Source organism: Diabrotica virgifera, chromosome 3 (assembly GCF_917563875.1).
Source record: "Diabrotica virgifera virgifera chromosome 3, PGI_DIABVI_V3a".
NCBI lineage: Eukaryota > Metazoa > Arthropoda > Insecta > Coleoptera > Chrysomelidae > Diabrotica > Diabrotica virgifera.
The window spans coordinates 105,759,257-105,783,735 of NC_065445.1; the positions used below are offsets into that span (position 1 = coordinate 105,759,257).

At 33.2% G+C, this 24,479-nt stretch overlaps 1 protein-coding gene across 3 annotated transcripts in view; it reads right to left on the bottom strand.

Moving 5' to 3' along the window:
• The window catches only part of LOC126882000 (uncharacterized), a 76,388-nt gene that overhangs the window by 11,610 nt on the left and 40,299 nt on the right, over nt 1-24,479 (bottom strand). For all 3 annotated transcript variants that reach the window (XM_050646765.1, XM_050646767.1, XM_050646766.1), the window contains exons 5-7: nt 23,900-24,215; nt 16,468-16,692; nt 12,987-13,335 (exon numbers count right to left, since the gene is read on the bottom strand). In XM_050646765.1, coding sequence (XP_050502722.1) covers nt 12,987-13,335; nt 16,468-16,692; nt 23,900-24,215 — 890 coding nt within the window. The remainder of the gene's footprint in view (nt 1-12,986; nt 13,336-16,467; nt 16,693-23,899; nt 24,216-24,479) is intronic.

A 24,479-nucleotide genomic window follows, 5' to 3' on the forward strand; every position in this document is an offset into this window, starting at 1 on the left:
ATTGAAATTAAAACCCAACTATAGCCCCAGGTTTTCTTAACAGTCTGTTTTTTTTATGTTTTCGCTTATGTTTGATAATAAAAAGTTAGGGACTTTAACAACTAGCCATGTTCTTTATATCAATACAGGGTGTCTCTAAATAAGTGCGACAAACTTTAAGGGGTAATTCTGCATGAACAAATAATGACCGTTTGCTTGATAAAACTATGTCCGCAAATGCTTCGTTTCCGAGATACGGGATGTTGAATTTTTTCTTACAAAGTAACAATTTATTTATTACTCTAAAACCGGTTGAGATATGCAAATGAAATTTGGTAGGTTTTAAGAGGTAGTTATTGCGCATTTTTGACATACAATTAAAAATTTTATATTTACCATTGGCGTGCACGCGGGTAATATGACCCGTATGCACGCCAATGGTGAATATAAATTCTTAATTGTATGTCAAAAATGCGGAATAACTACCTCTTAAAACCTACCAAATTTCATTTGCAGATCTCAACCGGTTTTAGAGCAATAAATAAATCATCAGTTTATAAGGCAAAATTCAATATCCCGTATCTCGGAAACGAAGCATTTACGGACATAGCTTTATTAAGCAAACGGTCATTATTTTGTCATGCAGAATTACCCCTTCAAGTTTGTCGCACTTATTTAGAAACATCCTGTATTGATAAAGAACATGGCTAGTTGTTAAAGTCCCTAACTTGTTTATTATCCAACATAAGCGAATGAATAAAAAAACAGAATGTTAAGAAAACCTGGGGCTATAGTTGGGTTTTAGTTTCAATATTTTTTTTAAAGGCTAAAATATTCCACAGGATGTTGTGAAAATTGAGAAAAAAACCCAGTTTAATTGGTAAACCCGGTATACACCTGTCTAGCAACAATATTCTTAAAGCGATATTGTTAAAGATAAGGCTATAACATATTAAGGGGATGGGTACGTATTTTCGGCTGCAATGCTATTCAAATGGGGATTCATTTTTTTCGAATCCTGAGAAAACTAATACGTATTTTTAAAAAATTTAAACGCAGAATGAAAGATTACGTTATTAACGAAGGCCGAAAGTCCCCGAGAACTTCTATAATGTTTATTTTAATAAGTTGCAGGGGTGAAAAACTAAGAGAAAATTTAGTGTGATTTTTAATTTCAAATATCTCATTCAGAATAAACTTTTTATTTATTCTAAGGGACTTTCGGCCCTCGGTAATAATTTAGTTTTTCATTCTGCGTTTAAATTTTTCAAAAATATTTATTGGTTTTTTCAGGATTCGAAAAAAATGAACACAATGTCTGTGGTAATATTTTCCAAATCTTTCTTTGTCTTACAACGCACTCAGTCGAATAGAATACTGTCAGCACATTGTCAGTCAGACAGTGACAATCAGTGACAATTTTAAATATTTGACATGGCATCGGGACTATTTTGAGTTGTTGATTAAATAATATTGATATATAGTGTATTTGATAAATAATTGATTTAAGAAGTGAACTTAATAAAAAAATAATTTACTGTGTATTATTTGTGGAAGATCCAAGCAGAGAATACATCAGGATAATATGTGATCCAAGTATTTTGTTGTTAAAAATGTTCAAAATTATTGTAAGCGTTCCATAGTAACAATATATTTAAAAAATCACTTTTAACACTTTTCCTCTTTTATCGATTAAGTTTTAGTTTTTGTTGTACATATAAATTATTACAATCACTGAATACATAGTTAGTGGAAAAATTATCACATTTATTAACTGAATTAATAATTTGCAATTATACAAATAACAGTTATCCAAGAACATTCAAAAGCCATCTTTGTAAGTTAATGATGACATTTTCAAGTAGAATGCCATTCTAGTAATATTTACATATCCATACCAGTGTGAATTTTACTACACGTAATTTGCCGTGTAAAGACAGAAAAAGTAGGGATAGCCGTAAAATATTTGCGAATTATGTACCGATGGCCTTAAAACAATTACTTAAATCGGACAAGTTTAGGAGATACGAGACATCAAAATGATCCATATTTGGGGTGTCCGTTTTTCGTGACGGTGAGTGTATAAGAACTAAGGATATTTGTATGTCAGAGCTAAGTATCCATTTGAGACAAAATAGTCTCGAGAGCAGTCTTGAGACTGCACTCACAAATGTATATGTGTCTGAGAGAACTCTCCGAGACATGATGTGACTTTTCACCGAGACTGCACTTGTTACAAGTGGGCATGCTGATATTTATGATCTCGAGACCTGATCTCCAGTCTTCTGTCTATGCCAGAAGACCGAAGACTAGTCTCAGGTTGGTGTTTAGTGAAAAAGTAAATATTGACTTGCTAAAAAATGCGTGCGCGACATTGGATCGATGATAACATTTTGCAATTAATTTCTCGTTAAGAATAAAATCAATTTTTATGAAAGGTTAACCACAAGTTATACAGGAACCGCGAAAAAATGAGTTTGTGTGATTAGTTTTCAATCAAATTTAATACTTATTATGCAAACGAAATACAAAGGATATTACATAATTTAAATTAATTTTCTCATAAATTCAGATATAGATCCATTATATCGCATAAATATACAGGGTGTCCCAGACTAATTTATCCAGGCTATATCTCTTAAACGAATAGAGATTTTCGAATGGGACAAAAACTGATATATTCTGTTTGTAATACACTTTAATATGGCGTAGAAAAAATCATCCTCTAAATATTCATCACTTAGTTACAACCCCTAACTTTAACTTTTTTAATAGCACCCTGTACATTTTTTTATAGTTTTGGATGTGTTCTTCTATCGTCTATTCAACAGATTTTTTAAAAATAAAATCGGTTCGTAAATAATCAAGAAATTATCAGTTTATTTTTTATTTTTGTTATGTGTCCCAGACTAATAAATCCAGGCTATATCTCTTAAACGAATAGAGATTTTCGAATGGGACAAAAACTGATATATTACATTTTGTAATACACTTTAATATGGCGTAGAAAAAATCATTCCCTAAATATTCATCACTTATAGGTCTGGATCCCGCGTATGAAAAAAAAGTTGATTAATAGCAAGCTGAAAATTTGTTAATAGCTTAAGGGTGTCTAGTCGGATAAACTTTGATATATGGGAACACTGAAACAGGGGCAGTTTTAATTGTGGAACAGGTTAAAAATTTGGAACGGTCAGACCACGAAAACGGCACATGTATTTTGTCCGACAGAACAGACTTAAACTCTCCGAACACAGATTAAACTCTCATGCAAAAATCAGACTGCTATTTATCACCTGTCATAATTCCTGTCATTTGATATATTCTACATGTTCCACTCATTAAAACGCCCATTTGGTGATAAATAGCAGTCTGATTTTTGCATGAGAGTTTAATCTCTGTTCGGAGAGTTTAAGTCTGTTCTGTCGGACAAAATACATGTGCCGTTTTCGTGGTATGACTGTTCCAAATTTTTAACCTGTTCCACAATTAAAACTTCCCCTGTTACAGTGTTCCCATATGTCAAAGTTTGTCCGACTAGACACCCTTAAGCTATTAACAAATTTTCAGCTTGCTATTAATCAACTTTTTTTTCATACGCGGGATCCAGACCTATTAGTTACAGCCCCTAAGTTTAATTGTTTAAATAGCACCCTGTATGTTCTTTTAGAGTTTCGAATGTGTTCTTCTATCGTCTATTCAACAGATTTTTAAAAATAAAATCGGTTTGTAAATATGTAATTAAGAAAATATCAGTTTACTTTTAATTTCTGTTAATTATGGTATAGTTATTAAAAATTAAAGTTAGTGGTTGTAACTAATAAATGAATATTTAGGGGATGTTTTTTTCCACTCCATATTAAAGTGTATTACAAATGGAATATATCAGTTTTTGTCCCATTCGAAAATCTCTATTCGTTTAAGAGATATAGACTGGATAAATTAGTCTGGGACACATAACAAAAATAAAGAAAAGAATGTGTGTGTACTTTGTATGCACGTAAGAAGTTATTCTTCTATTATATAATTTTAACGAAGTAAATATACTTAACAGGTTGTTTGTATTCTATTTAAATATTAAACTAACTTTCTTATCTACCACTTTCAAAAATTTTTTATTAAAACAACCAAAAATAAAAAAAAATGAATCGTCCAGGATTGGAACCCGGTACCTTTCGATCTCTGACCGAACGCTCAACAACTAGACCACCGAGTCTCCTGTAATTGACACGTAAGTTTCGGATATAATTACACAACACGGTGACAAATAGATTGAGTGGTATCGTGATAAAAATGTTATACCAACAAATTTTATTATCTTACTACAGAAGAAGAGAAATTCAAAGACACAAAAATTATAATAAATAATACATTTACTAAAAACACTAATATATTCTTTTAATGACTTATTTGCGCTGATACAGATACTATCTTGAAAGATTAGAAACGAACTACATACTGTCTGTGTGCGCATGCGCGCAGATTTATGAAAAATTTTACTCTCAATCGCGCCTAAAAAAGAATAACTTCAAAAATAAACTGATATTTTCTTGATTATTTACAAACCGATTTTATTTTTAAAAAATCTGGTAAATAGACGATAGAAGAACACATCCGAAACTATAAAAAAATATACAGGAAGCTATTAAAAAAAATTAAAGTTAGGGGTTGCAACTAAGGGTTGAATATTTAGAGGACGATTTTTTCTACGCCTTATTAAAGTGAATTACAAATGGAATAGACCAGTTTTTGTCCTATTCGAAAATCTCTATTCGTTTAGGAGATATAGTCTGGATAAATTAGTCTGGGACACCCTGTATACAACATCTATCCAATTAACTGTCTTTTTCTCCAAGACTATTCAAGATGTTTCCCAAGGATTAGACAATAGATATTTGAGGAGGATCTAGAAAAGTATCTTCCCAGATGTCAATATATATTCACGTATGCAGCAAAGAGCAACAGGAAAGTAGGTTGCACTATATTTGATACACATAATAATCATAAAATATCTTTTAAATTAAATGAAAAACACAATATACTGCAGAAACTCTACCGACAAACGAAGACAGAAGATTCCTCAGATAATTTTAAGACAATTTACCCCAATTCACCTAGCCCGAAAATGCTTCCTAAGGGAGTTAGAGCTATTTGAAGATGGCGTATGGTAATTAGTTTTTATTCAATACCCCCGGAACGCTTCTATATAGAAAAACAAAAATTGGTATGCGTATTTTATATTTCAGAGATAAATCGATTCCATCCATTGTGAATTTCTAGTACAGATCATAGACCGTTTTGGGTAGGGCAATGGTTACTTTATCGCATAACTTTTTTGTATGTAACTCTTAATCACTTTTGACTCTGGATTATTAAATTACAAGGTATTCTAGTACTAAAAGCTACTCTTGCTTTAAGTCGATAGGATACACCGTTTTCTAGAAAAACCGATTTGGAAATTTTTCGTTTTTTGAATTAAAAAAAAATATCAAACAAAAACTATTTAGGAAAACGAAATCTTGTACGTTTAATTATATACCAAAGATGAATCGATTTCATTAAGAGGATCGGAACGTATTTTCGGCTGCAATGCTATTCAAATGGGGATTCATTTTTTTCAAATCCTGAGAAAACTAATAAGTATTTTGGAAAAATTTAAACGCAGAATGAAAGATTACATTATTAGCGAGGGCCGAAAGTCCCTGAGAACTTCTACAATGTTTATTTTAATAAGTTACAGGGGTGAAAAAACTAAGAGAAAATTTAGTGTGATTTTTAAATTCAAATATCTCATTCAAAATAAACTTTTTATTTATTCTAAGGGACTTTCGGCCCTCGGTAATAATTTAGTCTTTCATTCTGCGTTTAAATTTTTCAAAAATATTTATTGGTTTTTTCAGGATTTGAAAAAAATGAACACAATGCCGTGGTAATATTTTCCAAATATGTCTTTGTCTTACAACGCACTCAACCGAATATAATATTGTCAGCATACAGTGATGAGCGCGCTAATAACCGGCAAAATAGCTCAAAAGATGGAAAATGTATTAAGTTGTAAGATAAAAAGGAATGAAACTACTGGAGGTGGGATTTTACCGGTATTAACTTATAATTTACATTACCATTATGGATAGTTTCCACCTTTATACCTTTAAACGTCAGCTAGTTAACTTCGGTCATAATTCTACATAGTATGACGTTCTTTCAAACCTAGTTTCAATAGGTTATGTACGTCTTCTTCTTCTTTGGTTTATTGGCCTCTACCTGCATGAGTATTTGGCTAGTCCATCGTTTTGGCATAAAGAAAAAAACCCTTATTCACCTACAATTTAGAGTTGGTATCGGACAAATACAACAAAGGTAAAAACTTTTCTCGTTCAGGGATAACTGTCGACCATTACACAATCTGCCTCTACTTCTTCTTCTCGTTCTTTAGTTAATTGGCAATTTTGAATTATAATGGGACAAATACAACAAAGGCAAAAATCTTTCTAGCTCAGGGGCAACTGCCGATCATTACAAGATTCCGTAATGTGGCCTCGGTTTCCTTATCCTTTTTCATCTTTCTGATGACCTCAACATTTGTTATTCTATCTACCCAACTTATTTTTAATATTCTTCGCCAGGTCCACATCTCGAATGCTTTAAGTCGATCGCTTATGTCTTTCTTTAAGGTCCAGGCCTCCACCCATACAGCAACACTGAATTATCTAGTCGTACGTAATTTTTGACATATTGTTCAAATTATTTATTATTTTATCAATTTCATTTCCAATATTTTGCTTTCCTCATAACTACGTTTGACGTTAATACGACATTTTTTTTCGCATAAAGCAAAAATCAATTGAAGACAATAGGGCTTTTCATTCACAGTCATTTGTTTCTAGCTGTCATATGTCGTATAATCTCTGTATATTAATATTATACACAGATTATACAAAAGCTCGAAACAAATGACAATCGATGAAAAGCCCTATAAAGCAAATGTAAATAAAAACAGTTTAATTCATAGTAATTTTTTTATTCTAAAATTAACTTAATTTCTATTTACCATGATTTTAGACGTCTCGCATTCACTCCTGTCACTTCAGAATTGTCGAAGGTTGTTTCAAATCCCACATTTATGACTTTATTGCAATAATTAAATATTAAAATTTGAAATTATGCAGATATTGTTTGCTTTGAATTACTTAACATTTGTGTTAGTCTTTATTAGAAATGTTTAAAGTCTTCTTCTTCATTTTATGTAGACATGACTCTGTCTGTTTTTCAATGTGCCTACCGAAGTTGTCGTTCCATCTTTTTCGTGGTCTTCCCACTGATCGTCTTCCTATTGGGGAACCGTCTCTCGCTGTCCTGACTACTCTATTTGTTGTCATTCGGCTTATGTGGTCGTTCCATTATATTCTTCTGTTTTTCACCCAGTTATTAATGTTGTCCACCTTACATCTCCGTTGTATATCTGCAGCAGCACTGAAGTAGTTTAAAGTAAAACATGAAACGCTTACTGAAAAAACAATGTCATACTTTCGAAAATAAAAAATTCTACAAAAATAAAAAAAAAGTCCTAAATGAATCTGTTTACAAAAAATGTTCAAATAAGCCACCATAAGCAGCGGAACAATAACCCAGCCTATTGTAAAAATTCCGTCTAACATTAGATAATGTTTCTGGACTAATACCTCTCATTGTATCAGAGATCTTTTCCCGTAATTCTTGGAGAGTATTAGGCCTATCGTCCTCAATTCCATATAGTTTGGACTTGATATACCCCCACATAAAAAAATCACAAGGTGAAAGATCAGGTGATCTTGCAGGCCAGAAAATATCTCCGTGGCCACTAATCAATCTATTAGGAAAAGTAGCACTGAGGTATTCCCTGACGATGCGAGAATTATGTGCAGGGCAACCATCTTGTTGAAACCATATGGAATCGAAAGGTATTGGTAAATTACGAAGGGCCGGGACAATTTGATTTTGCAGAAGTTCCAAGTATTTCCGCCCAGTCAACATACCGTCTATAAAAAATGGACCTATGACATGATTCCCTATTATGCCTCCCCAAACATTTACTTTTCGAGGACGCTGAGTACGAGCGACATAAATCTGACGAGGATTTCTTCGAGACCAATACCGAGTGTTCATTGAATTGTGACGTCCATGCAGTGAAAACGTACATTCATCGGTAAACAAAACATTCTGTAAAAAATGTTCATCTTGATGTGACATTTCCATTGCATTTTGACAGAATTCTAAACGTCGATATTGATCTCCAGGGAATTGTTCGTTGGATTTATGTAACTTGTAGGGACGGTATCCATGCTTTTTCAAAATTTTACCTACTGTAAATCTTGAAAGTCCAAACTGTTCTCCGAGAAAAGATGTTGATTGAGTAGGATTTTGTTCAATACTTGCACAAATCAAAGTGTCCCTTAGTTCTAAATCTGGGTTTACCTCTCGTCGTCTACGAATTCCTCTTGGAGTAAACACGGATCCATAATTTAAAAAATTACGTACAATAGACTGAATTGTCGATCGTGTTGGTGTTGGCCTATTTGGGTACATATCTCTAAATTGTTGTCTGATCATGTTCTCTGGTAATCCATTAGCATGCCAGACAACAATTTGCACTTTTTCTTCTACCGTTAAAACCATGATTTCCACGAATTGTTTTTTCAGCAAAAAGTTTCTGTTTACCGTAGAAAACCACTTCTCGAACTCGAAGTGTTATAGTTTAATTTAACGTTCACTAGAGCCCACTTCAGTAGTTGTATGGAGGAGAATCAGATTAGAAGTTCGGGAAATGCTTCTAAGAATCAGTGCAGCATTTTCATGTGGCAGTTTATGGAATTTAATATTATTTATTTTATACTTAGTTAATTGGCACTCAGTCAAATGGTTTCGTTATAGGTATTTGTGAATTTGGAAATGTTTAGTTTTAGGACCTGATGCTTCTTGTGTGTTTTATTATTTTAGTTTGGAATAATCGACAGTTTTAGTTTGAAATTAAATTTCGGTTTGACGTCTATTTGTGTCAGATGAAAGTTTTTACCTCTGTTTTATTTGTGCCATAACAACCTAAAATTGCCAATTAATCAAAGAAGGTGAAGAAGAAGTAGAAGCAGATTGTGTAATAGTCGGTAGTTATTCCTGAGCGAGAAAAGTTTTTAACTTTGTTGTATTTGTCCGATATTAACTATAAATGTAGATGTAGATTATTAAGGGATTTTTTCTTTATTCTGAGAGAATGAGCTGGCCAAAATACCCAGGCAGGTAGAGGCCAATAAACCAAAAAGAAGAAGAGGTACATAACCTGATAAATCTGAGTTTGAAGAAACGTCATACGTAGAATTAGAATTATGACCGAGGTAAACTAGCTGACGTTTAAAGTTATAAAGGTGGAAACTATCCATAATGGTAATGTAAATTATAAGTTAATACCGATAAAATCCCACCTCCAGTAGTTTCATTTCTCTTTATCTTACAACTTAATACATTTTCCATCTTTTGAGCTATTTTGCCGGTTATCAGCGCGCTCATCACTGTATATTGTCAGTCAGACACTGACAATCAGTGACAATTTTAAATATTTGACATTGCATCGGGAATATTTTGAGAAATTGATTAAATATTATTGATATATAGTGTATTTGATAAATAATTGATTTAAGACGTGAACTTAATAAAAAGTTATTTATTGTGTATTATTTGTGAAAGATCCAAGCAGAGAATACATCAGATATATCCTGTGATCCAAGTATTTTGTTGTTAGAGATGTTCAAAATTGTAAGCGTTCCAAAATAACAACATATTATTAAAAAATCACTTTAACACTTTTCCTCTTTTCTCGATTGATTATTAGTTTTTGTTGTACAAATAAATTATTACAATCACTGAAAACATAGTTAGTGAAAAAATTATCACATTTATTAACTGAATTAATAATTTGCAATTATAAAAATAACAGTTATCCAAGAACATTCAAAAGCGATCTCTTTAAATTAATTATGACATTTTCAAGTAGAATGACATTCTAGTAATGTTTACATATCCACACCAGTGTGAATTTTACTACACGTAATTTGCCGTGTAAAGACAGAAAAAGTAGGGATACACGTAAAATATTTGCGAATTATGTACCCATAGCCTTAATTGTGAATTTCTAGTACCGGTCATATGCGCCGGTTTTGGGTAGGTCAACGGTTATTTTATCGCATAACTTTGTGTCTTTAATTTTTAATAATTTTTGACACTAGATTCTTAAATTATGAGGTATTCTAGTATTAAAAGTAACTCTTGCTTTAAGTTGGTAAAACACCGTTTTTTTTTGAAAATTTTTTTATTTTTTTTTTCAAATAAAAGAGACGAACAATTTTTAAATCGATTTTTCTAGAAAACGGTGTGTCCTACCGACTTAAAGCAAGAGTACCTTTTAGTACTAAGTACTAGTATACCTCAGAATTTAATAATCCAGAGTAAAAAATACTTAAAACTTAAAGACAACAAAGTTATGCGATAAAATAACCGTTGCGCTACCCAAAACGGACGCCTATGACCGGTGAAATTTGTAATAGATGGAGTCGGTTTATCTCTGGAAGATAAATACGCGTACTAATTTTCGTTTTTCTAACTAGAATGCTTTTGGAGATATTTAAGAAATACTAATTACAAGACGCCATCTTCAAAGAGCTCTAGCTTCCTTAGGAAGCGTTTTCGAACTAGGTGAATTTGCTTAAATTGTCTTAAAATTATCTTAGGAATCTCCTGTCTTCGTTTGTCGGTAGAGTTTCTGGACACCCTGTATACTGCAGAATTATATACACTGGCGGGCAAAAAATTTAGATCACTAGATGAATTATACACGTTTGATGCCTCGAATTTCCTAAACCTGTTGTCCGATTTGAGTGATTTCTTTAGTATGTTATAGCTTTATTATTTAAGAATCTTAATGTGTTAATATTGTTGCTAGACAGGTAAATGTCATTTTATACCGGGTGTAACAATTTTAAACTGTGTTTTTTCCTTAAAGCATTGATTAATAACTACAATGGTGGGTGCTTTATAATCAATGCTTAAAGTTCGGAACACTCTGTGGAATATTATAGCATAGATCAAATATTGATATTAAAACTCAATTGTAGTCTTAGGCTTTATTAACATTTTCTTTTTTGATTCATTTGTTTATTTTGGATAATAAAAAAGTTAGGTACTTTAACAACTAGTCATTTTCTTCATCAATACAGGGTGTTTCTAAATAAGTGCGACAAACTTTAAGGGGTAATTCTGCATGAAAAATAATGACTGTTTGCTTTATAAACATATGTCCACAAATGCTTCGTTTCTGAGATACGGGATGTTTAATTATTTCTTACAAACTGACAGTTTATTTGTTGCTCTAAAACCGGTTGAGATATGCAAATGAAATTTGGTAAGTTTTAAGAGGTAGTTATTGCGCATTTTTTGACATACAAATAAGAATTTTATATTCACCATTGGCGTGCATACGGGTATAAATATTTTAGATACAGCCCGTATGCACGCCAATGGTGAATATAAAATTCTTAATTGTATGTCAAAAAATGCGCAATAACTACCTCTTAGGCAGGCTGCACATCAAAGAAACATGAAACGTAAATTACGTTTCATGGAAATAAACCACTGCTAAACAAATATATGTCCGGCCATTTAAGAAACTCTCCGAAAATAAAAATGTGTCATGAGCATGAATCACACTCGTTTCATTGGTAGGCGGAATTTGAGATTTGTTTAGCAGTGTTTTCTTTTCATGAAACATGTTTTTCGTTTCGTGTTTCATGTTTTTCGTTTCATGTTTCTTTGGTGTGCGGCTTGGCTTAAAACCTACCAAATGTCAGTTGCATATCTCAATCGGTTTTAGAGCAACAAATAAACCGTCAGTTGTTAAGAAAAAATTCAACATCCCGTATCTCGGAAATTAAGCATTTGTGGACATATGTTTATAAAGCAAACGGTCATTATTTTTTCATGTAGAATTGCCCCTTAAAGTTTGTCGCCCTTATTTAGAAACACCCTCTATTGATGAAGAACATGGCTAGTTGTTAAAGTACCTAACTTTTTTATTATCCAACATAAGCAATTAATCAAAAAAGAAAATGTTAAGAAAGCCTAAGGCTACAATTGAGTTTTAATTTCAATATTTTAGCTATGCTATAATATTCCACAGAGTGTTCAGAACTTTAAGGAAAAACACAGTATGATTGTTACACCCGGTATAAAATGACATTCACCTGTCTAGCAACAATATTACATATTGAGATTCTTAAATAATAAAGCTATAGCATACTACAAAAAAAAAACACTCAAATCGGACAACAGGTTTAGGAAATTCGAGGCATCAAACGTGTATAATTCATCTAGTGATCTAAATTTTTTGCCCGCCAGTGTATATAGCGGGGGTCCAACAGCTCTGGCTGCTTCCCGCACTTCAATCTCCAATTTTGTCTATCCTGCCAATCCTCTTCTTCTATTTCTCTTTTTCGCATGGCATCCATTATTCCTTGTTTCCAAGATTTGCGGGGTCTGCCTCGTCTTCGTCTAGTTGTTGGAGTATAGTCTAAGATCTTTCTTGTCCATCGTTCATTGTTCATGCGTTTTACGTGTCCATACCAAATCAGTTGCCGGAATTCAATTCTTATGTGGTCTAATCGAGAGATTCTGCACGATCTTCGTAGAAAGTCCATTTCTACTGCAGAATTAATCACCTATTAGAAGCTCTCCTGTATATAAGTGATATGAAAATTACAGCAGAATCATTTGCAATTTGGTCTGAGAGTAAAAGTGTTATTATGAAAATAAAAAATATCCACCAAGGTAGTATTAATTATACACTAAGCATCAAATTTAACGCACCACCTTAAAAATGGGACATTTTTAATGTCTCGAATTTTCTAAACCTGTTCTCCAATTTGGGCACAGGTTGTCCCGAAAATATCGGTTGGAGCAACCAGACATTAATCAATTATACTTACACTGTGTTCTACCCAAACTAGCACAGTCACTAATTGATAACAAAACGGTTCATCAGTCTCGATCCTAAAAGACGCGTCGATATACATCAAATCACTTTCAGATAGCATTTGTATGGTTTCCAAATTAGCAAACACAATAGCTTTCGCGTTATCTTCGGATGTAAACTTTTCTTGAAAGAATTGAACTCCGTTGTTGGTGAATTGTAATTTATAATAAGAATCATCTTCAATTTGATTGTAGAGTTCGTCGAAGGACTGTATAGGAGACGTTTTGTGTGGCGGAACTTGATGTCGGCAAATTTCATTTACGACATTACGTAATGGAATCAGTTTTTGGATGTGAGGGTCTCTGTAACAAAAAAAAACTACTTTATTTTCATCATTAATACTCAATTTATGGGGTTCGTAAAAGACCTTTCTTCAGAGATCTCATAACTTGATCAAACTCGATTCTCTGCGTATAACTGGTGCAAATTGTTTTTCAACGACGCCAAAACGATTGACATAGCACATTACCAATGGGGGGCGTTTAAGTATTTTTTTATTTAGCATAATGCCTCGACCACTAATGGTCATTGGCATGGTACTGTTGTTTTTACAATAATATAGTGTAATGTAGAGCGTGTGTGTTGAGTAAATGTCTTGTTACTTAGTAAAGTCAAATTTATTGTCTTTACAAAGGATAGAAATCCTCGAGGATAGAAACTATTTTCATTTATTAATTTTTAATAAATAAAAAAATTCCCAGACGGGATTCAAACTCACGACCCTTGGACAGAGGGGGTCGTTCAAGTATTGCGTAACGCAACTTTGGAAGATTTCGCGTTTTTTTTTAACTTTTGATCACATTACTGTAGGATTCGTTAGACAATCGTAATAAAAGTCCGTGTGATGTTTAACAGTTTTGATTAATAAAATAGACAACTAAATTATAGATACTATTAAATTGACGAAATGTAAAAGTGTTTGTGTAATTGCGACCAAAATTTACGTATTCTTATAAAAGAAATGTATTGGGAAATAATTTCGTCTAATCAATATTATAACCGGCTTGTCATAATATGTGTCTTAAAACGTCTCTTTACGTCTTAAAGCGTCTTTTTCTATTCTCCCAAAGAACACGTCCGTCTAGATCCTGATGTTACAATCGACTACCGTATTCTTCCCACAATAACCAAAATTCTCTTACTGCTAATCACCTCTTCTCATGGTTTAATTCGCTTTCGTGACAACTAACCTATTAAAATTTGTTCAAAGGGCTCTACTTGTTATTTTTATGTCTTAAGGATGATTGAAAATAAACACAATCTTCTCACTAAACTACCCGTCGATTAGATATGCCCACACATCTGTCCCTAAGGGCGTCGACGGACACTGGTTTCGTATTTTGTAACAATATTTAAGAAAAAAATATATCCAGTAGACTTAAAAATTAAGATAAAATATTTACAACTCTACATTACAGTATGGATTCACTTTAAGAACACTGACAACCCCCTCTGTGGCTCAGTGGTAAGAGCGCCTAACCTTTGGAATCGAAAGTTCCGAATGGTAGCGAATCTCACCAGGGTCAGAGATTTTTTCATTTATTATAAATTAATAAATGAAAATACTTTCTGTCCTTGTGGGATCGGTACTCACCGGAGGGACCGCAGACGTTCGGATACAATTAGCGTCTCTTTGCAAAGACAATGACGTCGACTTTGCAAAGTAACAAGACACTTACTCAACACACACACACACACACACTACACATTACACCTGAGATAGTGATAAGTTATACAATTACGTGGCTAAAGGTTCTGGTTCTAAACCAAGGCCAGAATCAGATAAAAAAAAACACTGACTACAGCAATGTGTTTCTGTATATTGTTGACAACGAAAATAAAAAGGACATACAATATGTGTAGTTGAAAAATTGTATAATCCCATGTTGAAACTATTGTGGTTAACGAACAATATACTCAATAACATTGGAAGTGTTTCACCCAGAAGGAATAATTTCTTGAACTTAATTTTTTGGCAGCACAATGACTATATTTAAAGCATGCTATGATAACAATACCAATATTTTATCTTTTATGCTTTATAACAAAAAATAAAGTTTTATCTTTAAATTTTTTTGTGAAAAGACCAATTTATGAAGACCGGTTGTACAGAAATTTTTAGTTATTATTCAGTCTAATTGTATTCAGTGCAAGAATATGCCCCGAGTTCAAAGACATCAAAATTACCACCATTTTAGCGATTTTGACAGGGGTAGAATTATTGCCTATAAAGATATGGGTTTGTTGTATCGCGAAATTGGCCGTCGTGTTAATTGTACAGAAATGACAGTTATGCGAGTGTGTCGTGTGTGGACAAACGAAGGGAGAGGAACACGAAGAAGACCAACTGGTCAATCGAGACGTACCACAGGGCGTCGAGATAGGTGCTTTAGACTCCTGGCTCTGCGAGACCGTTTTGCTACTGCGCGTCAAATCGCTGTACCCTATACCGTAGCATTCGAGCCTTTGGACTGGTTTCATTCCACCTACGACGAGTGCTTCCTTTGACTGCGTACCACTGTCATCAACGTTTGAATTGTTGCAGAAAACGGCAGCATTGGGTGGCAGAATGGCATAATGCCGCATTCAGCGATGAATCGCGATTTTGTTTAGGTATGCATGATGGCCGTAAGCTGATAAGACGTCACCGTGAAGAGCGACGAAATATCGGGTTTGCTGTTGAGAGGCATCTACACAGGACAGTTGGAGTAAATGGTTTGGAGTGTTATTGCCTATGGTAGCCGATCAGCACTTTTGTTTATTCGAGGCAGTATGACAAATGCGCGTTATGTTGAGGACATCTTACAAACCACTTTACTGCATTATTTAGACGGGCGTCGAAACTCCCTTTTTCAGGAAGGCAACGCGTGTCCCTATATTGCTCGTCGAACTATGGACTTTCTCCAAGAAGCTGGCGTTAATTTTTGCCATGGCTATCCCGTTCACTGGGTTTAAATCCTATCGAACATGTGTGGGATATGATGGGGAGGAGACTGTCCACTTTGCACCATCCTCCACAGTCTCTGGCACAGTTAATCCATGAAATTCAAGTTGTTTGGAACGAGGTGCCACAAGCAGACATCAATCATCTCATTTTGTCAATGCCTAGACGTGTACAGGAGTGTATTCAGCTAGGAGGTCGCCAAACACATTATTCATTTTTTTTAATTACGTTAATAAAAAGTCTTAAACATTTTATCGTTTCATTCTTGATGAAAATGTACCATGTTGCCAAAAAATTAAGTTCCAGAAATGATTCCTTCTGGGTGTATCACTTCTAATGTCACTGAGTATACTGATGTGATCTACTCAAAATATAATAGATCTTTTAAATATTTGTCTTATGAAGCTGACATGGAAAGATATATTATAAATGAGCAAAAAATACGAAAACAATAATTGAGGTAAAATTATTGTTAAAATGTTATACTTACCTAGCACAAATATCGTCATACACATGTTTAAATTTCAATGTTTTATCGCTCTGCATTTTTCTTTTCATCACGTAGAAAAACATTTGCTTCGTCTGTTCAGCTTCATTAGGTGGACTGTGATTGTGGGCAACATAAATATGTACTTCTTTATTATATGTTAAAGATCCTTCTGGTTTCTCCTGTAAACCCTGAGCTGGGCACGATGGTAGAAGACATCTGATTTTTCTAAAAGATGACAGATAATACAGACCGTTTAGTTTTTGATTAGAAATAAGAAACTGGAGGAAGAGCTAAAATCGGCAACATTGGTGTATACTATAATTGTATTTTAATTCGTTAAAGATGTTCAAACAGACCGTTTAGTTTTTGATTAGAAATAAGAAACTGGAGGAAGAGCTAAAATCGGCAACATTGGTGTATACTATAATTGTATTTTAATTCGTTAAAGATGTTCAAAATTTATCTACTCTTTCCGATAGTATTATAACAGTATATTATTAACACTGCGTTAGTGCGGTGGTGTGTGGTACACCCCAGCCAGAAATATTTTGATGATTTTTGTGTTTGCAATTTACTGTTATTTTTTAGATCAAAGCAATAAACGCATTTAGTAAAGATTACGGTTATCATATTTCTGCGATTTTTTTGATATTTTCAAATTTTTCTTTGTGCTCTTGATTATTTTTATAGGGGTTCTACACATATTATCACACTAATGTTTAATATCCATAATACTCTGGGCTAATTAGCAAAATACAAGGAAAAGTTATTTACCAGCAATTTTATTGCTGGAATCGAATCTTATTATTGTATGTATTAATAATATAGGTATGCAAAGTCCGCAGATAGTGTGCTACTTTTTTTATAAACAAAATGGCGCCCGAAAATCGTGTTTTTTTCAATTTTTGCTCTATAACACCAAAGATTTTAACTTTACGCCAAAAATACTTAAATAAAAATTCACCGCAATTAAATTCTACATAGAAACGTGTTTTTCCCGATTCACTTCGACGAAAACTTTCCCCGGAAAAAGCGGGTTTTTCCAACAAAATCTTTAATTTTCAACTAAAATTTTAGATAAGTAATTGTTAATCAATAATTAAATAACTTGGTAGTGTAAAAGACCTTTTCATATAGATTATAATTCCAGAAGCCGATGGAAATTGAATGAACAGTTTAGCAACAATTGAATTTTTAATTAAAAATTTACGGTCGCTATAATAACGACAATAATTATGATGCATAAGAATAACTATAATTTTTTCATAAAAAGAAACTATACCTATCTAATGTACTTTATAGAATTGAAATTGGACTATTTAAGCGGCCTCAGGAATATTTTAAAATTATAAACAATTTTTTGGCTTATAAACAAATAGAATATCTCGGGAAATATTAAACTAAATTAAATTGTGAAAACGGTATTCAAAAAGCAGCGGCAGGACGCTTCTTTTAAAAGAAAAAAAGTTTAATTACGACGAGTGATTCCTGAGATACAACCGGTAAAAGTTGACCGGAATTTACGACAAAGATATAAACAATAGGATCATAATTTTCAAACCATCACCTTTGTATTTTTGTCCTCTTTCTCCACACCAATTTTCATATCCTTAAAATACTCATAACATATATTATTATAATAAAAACTATCGATAATACATGTGAAAATTGCCAAAAATAGCTAAATTCCAATCAAAAATTAGGTTGGAGAAAATGTAACCCTCAAAGTTCAAAATCGGTATATGTTAAAAAAATGCATTTTCTCGGCTTCGCATGGAGCAATTTCCTTCATTCTTTTTTTGTTCCCTAATAACTCGAGTAGAGCCATCGAACTAACTCATTATTAAATGTCAAACTTGCTTTTGTTTTGTTATAATAGATTAATTTATATATAAGAACAGAAAACTACATATTTTTTCCAGTTGTAGGCTTTTTTTTTAGATAAACTTACTACAAGTGTACCTTTTAAAGTTAAAAACATAAATATTCTCATTTGAAAGCTGTACAATTATTTAAACAATTTTTATTTAAACAAATTAAAATTTTGTGTTGTAATAAATAAATTTATTTATTATAACAAAACAAAAGCAAGTCTGACATTTAATAATGCATTAGTTCAATGGCTCTACTCGAGTTACTTGGGAACAAAAAAAGAATGAAGGAAATTGCTCCATGGGAAGCCGAGAAAATGCATTTTTTTAACGTATACCGATTTTGAACTTTGAGGGTTACATTTTCTCCAACCTAATTTTTGATTGGAATTTTGCTATTTTTGGCAATTTTCACACGTATTATCGATAGTTTTTATTATAATAATATATGTTAGGAGTATTTTAAGGATATGAAAATTGGTGTGGAGAAAGAGGACAAAAATAAAAAGGTGAAGGTTTGAAAATTATGATCCTATTATTTATATCTTTGCCGTAAATTCCGGTCAACTTTCACCGGTTGTATCTCAGGAACCACTCATCGTAATTAAACGTTTTTTCTTTTAAAAGAAGCGTCCTGCCGCTGCTTTTCGAATACCGTTTTCACAATTTAATTTAGTTTAATATTTCCCGAGATATTATATTTGTTTATAAGCCAAAAAATTGTTTATAATTTTAAAATATTCCTGAGGCCGCTTAAATAGTCCAATTTCAATTTTGTAAAGTAGATTAGATAGGTATGGTATCTTTTTATAAAAAAATCATAATTATTCTTATGCATCATAATTATTGTCGTTATTATAGCGACCGTAAATTTTTAATTAACAATTCAATTGTTGCTAAACTGTTCATTAAATTTCCATCGGCTTCTGGAAGTATAATCTATACAAAAAGGGCTTTTACATTACTAAGTTATTTAATTATTGATTAACAATTACTTATCTAAAAGTTTAGTTGAAAATTAAAGATTTTGTTGGAAAAACCCGCTTTTTCCGGGGAAAGTTTTAGTCGAAGTAAATCGGCGAAAACACGTCTCTATGCAGAATTTAATTGCGGTGAATTTTTATTTGAGTGTTTTTGGTGTAAAGTTAAAATCTTTGCAGTTATAGAGCAAAAATTAAAAAAAAACACGATTTTCGGGCGCCATTTTGTTTATAAAAAAAGTAGCACACTATCTGCGGACTTTGCATACCTATATTATTAATATATACAATCATCAGATTCGATTCCAGCAATAAAATTGCTGGTAAATAACTTTTCCCAAAAATGGCCTATTCTCCGATAATCAGCCCAGACTATAAGGCAAAATTTCCTGTAGCTGGCTGTATACCATTAATTACAAAAATTGAAGAAAAATATCTTCTGTGTAAGAGGTATATTTATTTGAAAACCCCAATAAAGGGCCACATTAAAAAACAGTACGTTTTCGCTCTAAAGAGAGCATCATCAGTGTTCTAGGCAAGCTCTACATGCTAAGGAGATGCAGACAAACAAATAAAATTTTTGGGAGTTTACTTGGATGCAGAACTATGTTGGAAAGCTCATACACGGTCCCTTGTTGCTAAGTTAGGAACTACAACTTTTCTGATTATAAGACTTTCTGAGTGTGTATCTCAGTTCACTTTACTACAGGCCTATTTTGTACTGTGTAATTCACACATCAGCTATGCAATTTTGGCATGGGGTCACAGTGCTGGAGCCAAAGATGTCTTTCGTATTCAGAGAAGAATACTAAGGATAATTGCTGGCCTGTCATATCAGAAAGAATGTCGGCAAGCATTTGTTGCACTGCACATACTAACTCTGCCTTCGCTATTTATTCTGGAGTCTTGTTCATGTGAAACAAAATATAGATTGTCATCAAAGACATGAGGATGTACACCGATATGAAACCAGAAATAAGCATGCCTTAATACTGCCCTACACCAGGCTCCAAAGAAGTAGAGACGGACCAAATTACTGAATTGCCAACTTTACAATTTAGAAAACAACTAAAGAATTTTCTTATAGGTCAAGCATTTTACAGCAGTGATGAATTTTTAAATTTTAACTTTAATGTTTGGAACTGGGTTGTGAATTGTTGAATTGTACTTTGTTTATTCTTAGGAACCCAGAAAGTGTTTGTCTTAATTGGTGTATGTATTATTTCATATTATGCCTTGTGTTTTTATACTTGTATTTTATATCTTGTGTTTTTATATTTGTATTTTATATCTGTGAACCAAAGTTGTACACTATTTTTCGACGTATGTAAGTACTTTTGTATATTAACATGAATAAATGACTTGATGCTTAAGCCACCAAAAATACATGTAGTATGGTATAACTAGACCCAAACTCAGACATCCAAAGTGAAAAATCCTCCAACACCAAATTGTTCTATATGGTTCACATAATGTTCAGAAAAAAGTCACACCATTTTGAGCATCGGGTTTGGGGGGAGGAGAGGGGGAAGAAATCAGTAAATTCGTTGTTTTTTAAGTTTTTCGTAAATATTTCTAAAACTATACGATTTAGCATAAACAACCTTCTACACAAAAATGTTCTACATTAAATTTTAAATAAAAAAGGCCCATGCATAATCCTTCTAAAATGAACGGTTTCAAAGTTACGGAGGTAGTATAGTATAATTGGTCCAAAAAAGGCCTAACCTAAACATTCAAGGTAAAGCTTTTCCTCCAACACCAAATTGTTCTATATGGTCCACATATTGTTCAGTAAAAAGTTACACCATTTTGAGCGTCCGGTTTGGGGGGGAGATGGGGGAGAAGTCGGTATATTAGTAGTTTTTTTACGTTTTTCGTCAATATTTCTAAAACTATGCTTTAGCGTAAACAATTTTCTATACAAAAATGTTCTACATAAAATTTAAAACAAAAAAGGTCCTATACATAATTGTTATAAAATCAACGGTTCCAGAGTTACGGAGGGTGAAAAGTGGAGGTTTTCGATACTTTTTATATTTTTTGGGCAATTTCCTACTGTTTTCTTTAACAAGATTGGGTTTTATAAATCAAATTTGCTATTTCAGTGGCCGATGGTATGTTGGTGATAAGCCCTTGAAAAAACGTCAATCTCACCACCCAAAATCATCATCAATTGCCCAAAAAATATAAAAACTCTCGAAAACCTCCACTTTCACCCTCCGTAACTCTGGAACCGTTGATTTTATAACAATTATATATAGGACCTTTTTTGTTTTAAATTGTATGTAGAACATTTTTGTATAGAATATTGTTTACGCTAAAGCATAGTTTTAGAAATATTGACGAAAATCGTAACAAAACTACTAATTTACCGACTTCTTCCCCATCTCCCCCCCCCCCCAAACCGGACGCTCAAAATGGTGTAACTTTTTACTGTGGACCATATAGAACAATTTGGTTGTGGAGGAAAACTTTATTTTTGATGTCTGGGTTAGGCCTTTTTTTGGACCAATTATACTATACTACCTCTGTAACTTTGGATCCGTTCATTTTAGAAGGATTATGCATTGGACCTTTTTTATTTCAAATTTAATGTAGAACATTTTTGTATAGAAAGTTGTTCATGCTAAACCGCATAGTTTTAAAAATATTGACGAAAAACGCAAAAAACTACGAATTTACCGATTTCTCCCCCCCCCCCCTCCCCCCAGACCCGACGCTCAAAATGGTGTGACTTTTTTCTGAACATTATGTGGACCATATAGAACAATTTGGTGTTGGAGGAGAACTTTCACTTTGGATGTCTGGGTTATGCCATCTTTTGGATCAATCTTATCATACTAATGGGTTAAAACCCTTAAAACGTCGACTAAAAGCCTTACATTGGCGTGTTATATATTAAACCCTGGCGATGGGTGAAATTTAAAAAAGATATACCTCAAAGCATCATATGACTATACCACGAGCATCTGGGTGGTTGAGTTGATTTCTCTGTCTTCACAAAGAGAAAGGCGAAAGCCAACTCTTGAGTTGGTTTTCACCTTTATCTTTAGAATGACTATCTACAGAACATTAATTAGACCCGTAGTAACCTATGGTTGGGAAACTCAGGACATTCGAGAGAAAAATACAAGAAAAGTATCATAGAGTTAATATATTAGCATAGAGAGAGTGTCATTCAGAGCGAAGTGACGACACCATCTTTTTTATTTGGATTAGTGCTGTTTCACTCTTACGCATAGTAAAGCTGCGACAGTTGTCATCCCCTTCCGTACCTATACTCACACTTAATGTCATCTTAGTTTCTCGATTCAATGTGTTAGAAAGAGATGCCGCAAACCAGTGTATGAGATCTTGTCGTCAGGAAGTGAGGAAGGTAGGCTCACTCTATGTTAATATATACCTCTATGAAAAGTATATGGCCTGGTGCAAGAGGAAGACGGCACATGCAGAATCGGGATAAACAACGAAGTTAATGAATTGAATGAAGGTTACGATATTGTACGATTTGTGAAAAGTCAAAGACGTGTCATGGCTTGAGACATGTGCAGAGACAAGACGATGAAAAAACAACAAAGAAAATATTACAGTGGAAGGCGAAAAAAAGGAAGGCCCAGAACAAGATGCTTGGATGACGTGGAAGACCACCTGAAAACCATGAATATAAGACAATGGAGAAGAAGGGCACAAAAGAGATCCGAATGGAAGGGCATAGTCAGACAGGCAAAGACACATCCAGGGTTCTTCTTCTTCTTTTTGTTTTTGGTCTCGATGCAAGGCGAGAACCAGCACGATTTATTCGCGGTGTGCAAGTACTTGGAAAGGGAAACGAGAAACGACCGTGCGCGAGTCGCGGAGAAATATTGCAACTATCTTAAATAATTCATATTGTCAATTGAAATTGTCAAATTGACGTATATTTCATACCTTCTGTCATTGACGCAGAAAAATTATATATTGCTCCACAATATTGATATGATATGCAATTATTATATAAAGGTAAATTTAATTAATTGTATTTTGCTTGCAGTACTGCATTTTAATAACTGATTTTATTTACTACATACAATTGTTTACGTTTGCTAAACATAACCTGCATCTTATTTTTTCTTCTTATTATTTTTTTGGACTATGGTCTTGACAATTATCCAGCAACCAGGACTAATATAATTGGCCAATATAATTAAAAGTGCGAATAAAAGTACAGAGCGTAGAAATAGAGGTCGCTTTGCCGAACTTGCACGGCCCCAATAGGCGATCTTGATGTAGTCTGGCTCTAAGCCATACCAAAATCCCTGACTATGTTCTTGTAAGAAGCTTTTGATGAGGTGTGATATAATTAAATGAGATTAATTGGGTCAGGTTAAGTATGATTAAAACATAAATTAAATGACAAATAGCAACATATAACACGAATACATATTATAAACAGTTGAGCCTTGCAATTTGTAAGCTTATTTTGTTAATTGCTAGAAAACGCATAATTAAATTGATTGATTCTTCCGTTAAGGAACTTAAAACATCCAGGGTTATTGTGCCTAAAAAAGAAGGTAATTTCTTCTAGGAAAACGAACTTACCTCAGATTTCCCTTGACCAACCTATATTCGAAAAGATATTGACCCACCATACAGAATTCAGAGTCAGATAAGTAGCTTACGGAAGTTCCAGTAAATATGCCCGTAGTAGATTTATAAAGATCTGTAGAACTACCTTCTTCCGTTACTACATCGTCAGATGCCGTAACAGATCTTCCATCGTCATCTGAAACCTCTTCGTCGTCATCCTCTATGTGGATTATTATATTTTCTGCACTTGCTTGTTCTTCAGACAATGTTCCTTCGAGCACCTTTCGAAGTTCTTCTTCCAATGAGTCTAAGGGTTTCTGAGAGTTTCCTGAAATTTAAATATTTTGATTTACGAAATTCTTACAAAACAAGAGGCAGTAAATCTTAATTAAAATAGCTTTTACTTTTTACTTTACTTTTGTGTTTTTGAGTTCTGTCACACATTCAGAACGCTTGGTATAGTTGGTTCACTCAGCTTGGGAATATTTTGACAAAGTTATTGTCAGAAACATACGACCAGTGGCGGCTCGTGGCTTTAGGGACAGGGTTGGTAAGGTTTTGTCTCCTCAGATAGGTATGTCATCTAATTAAA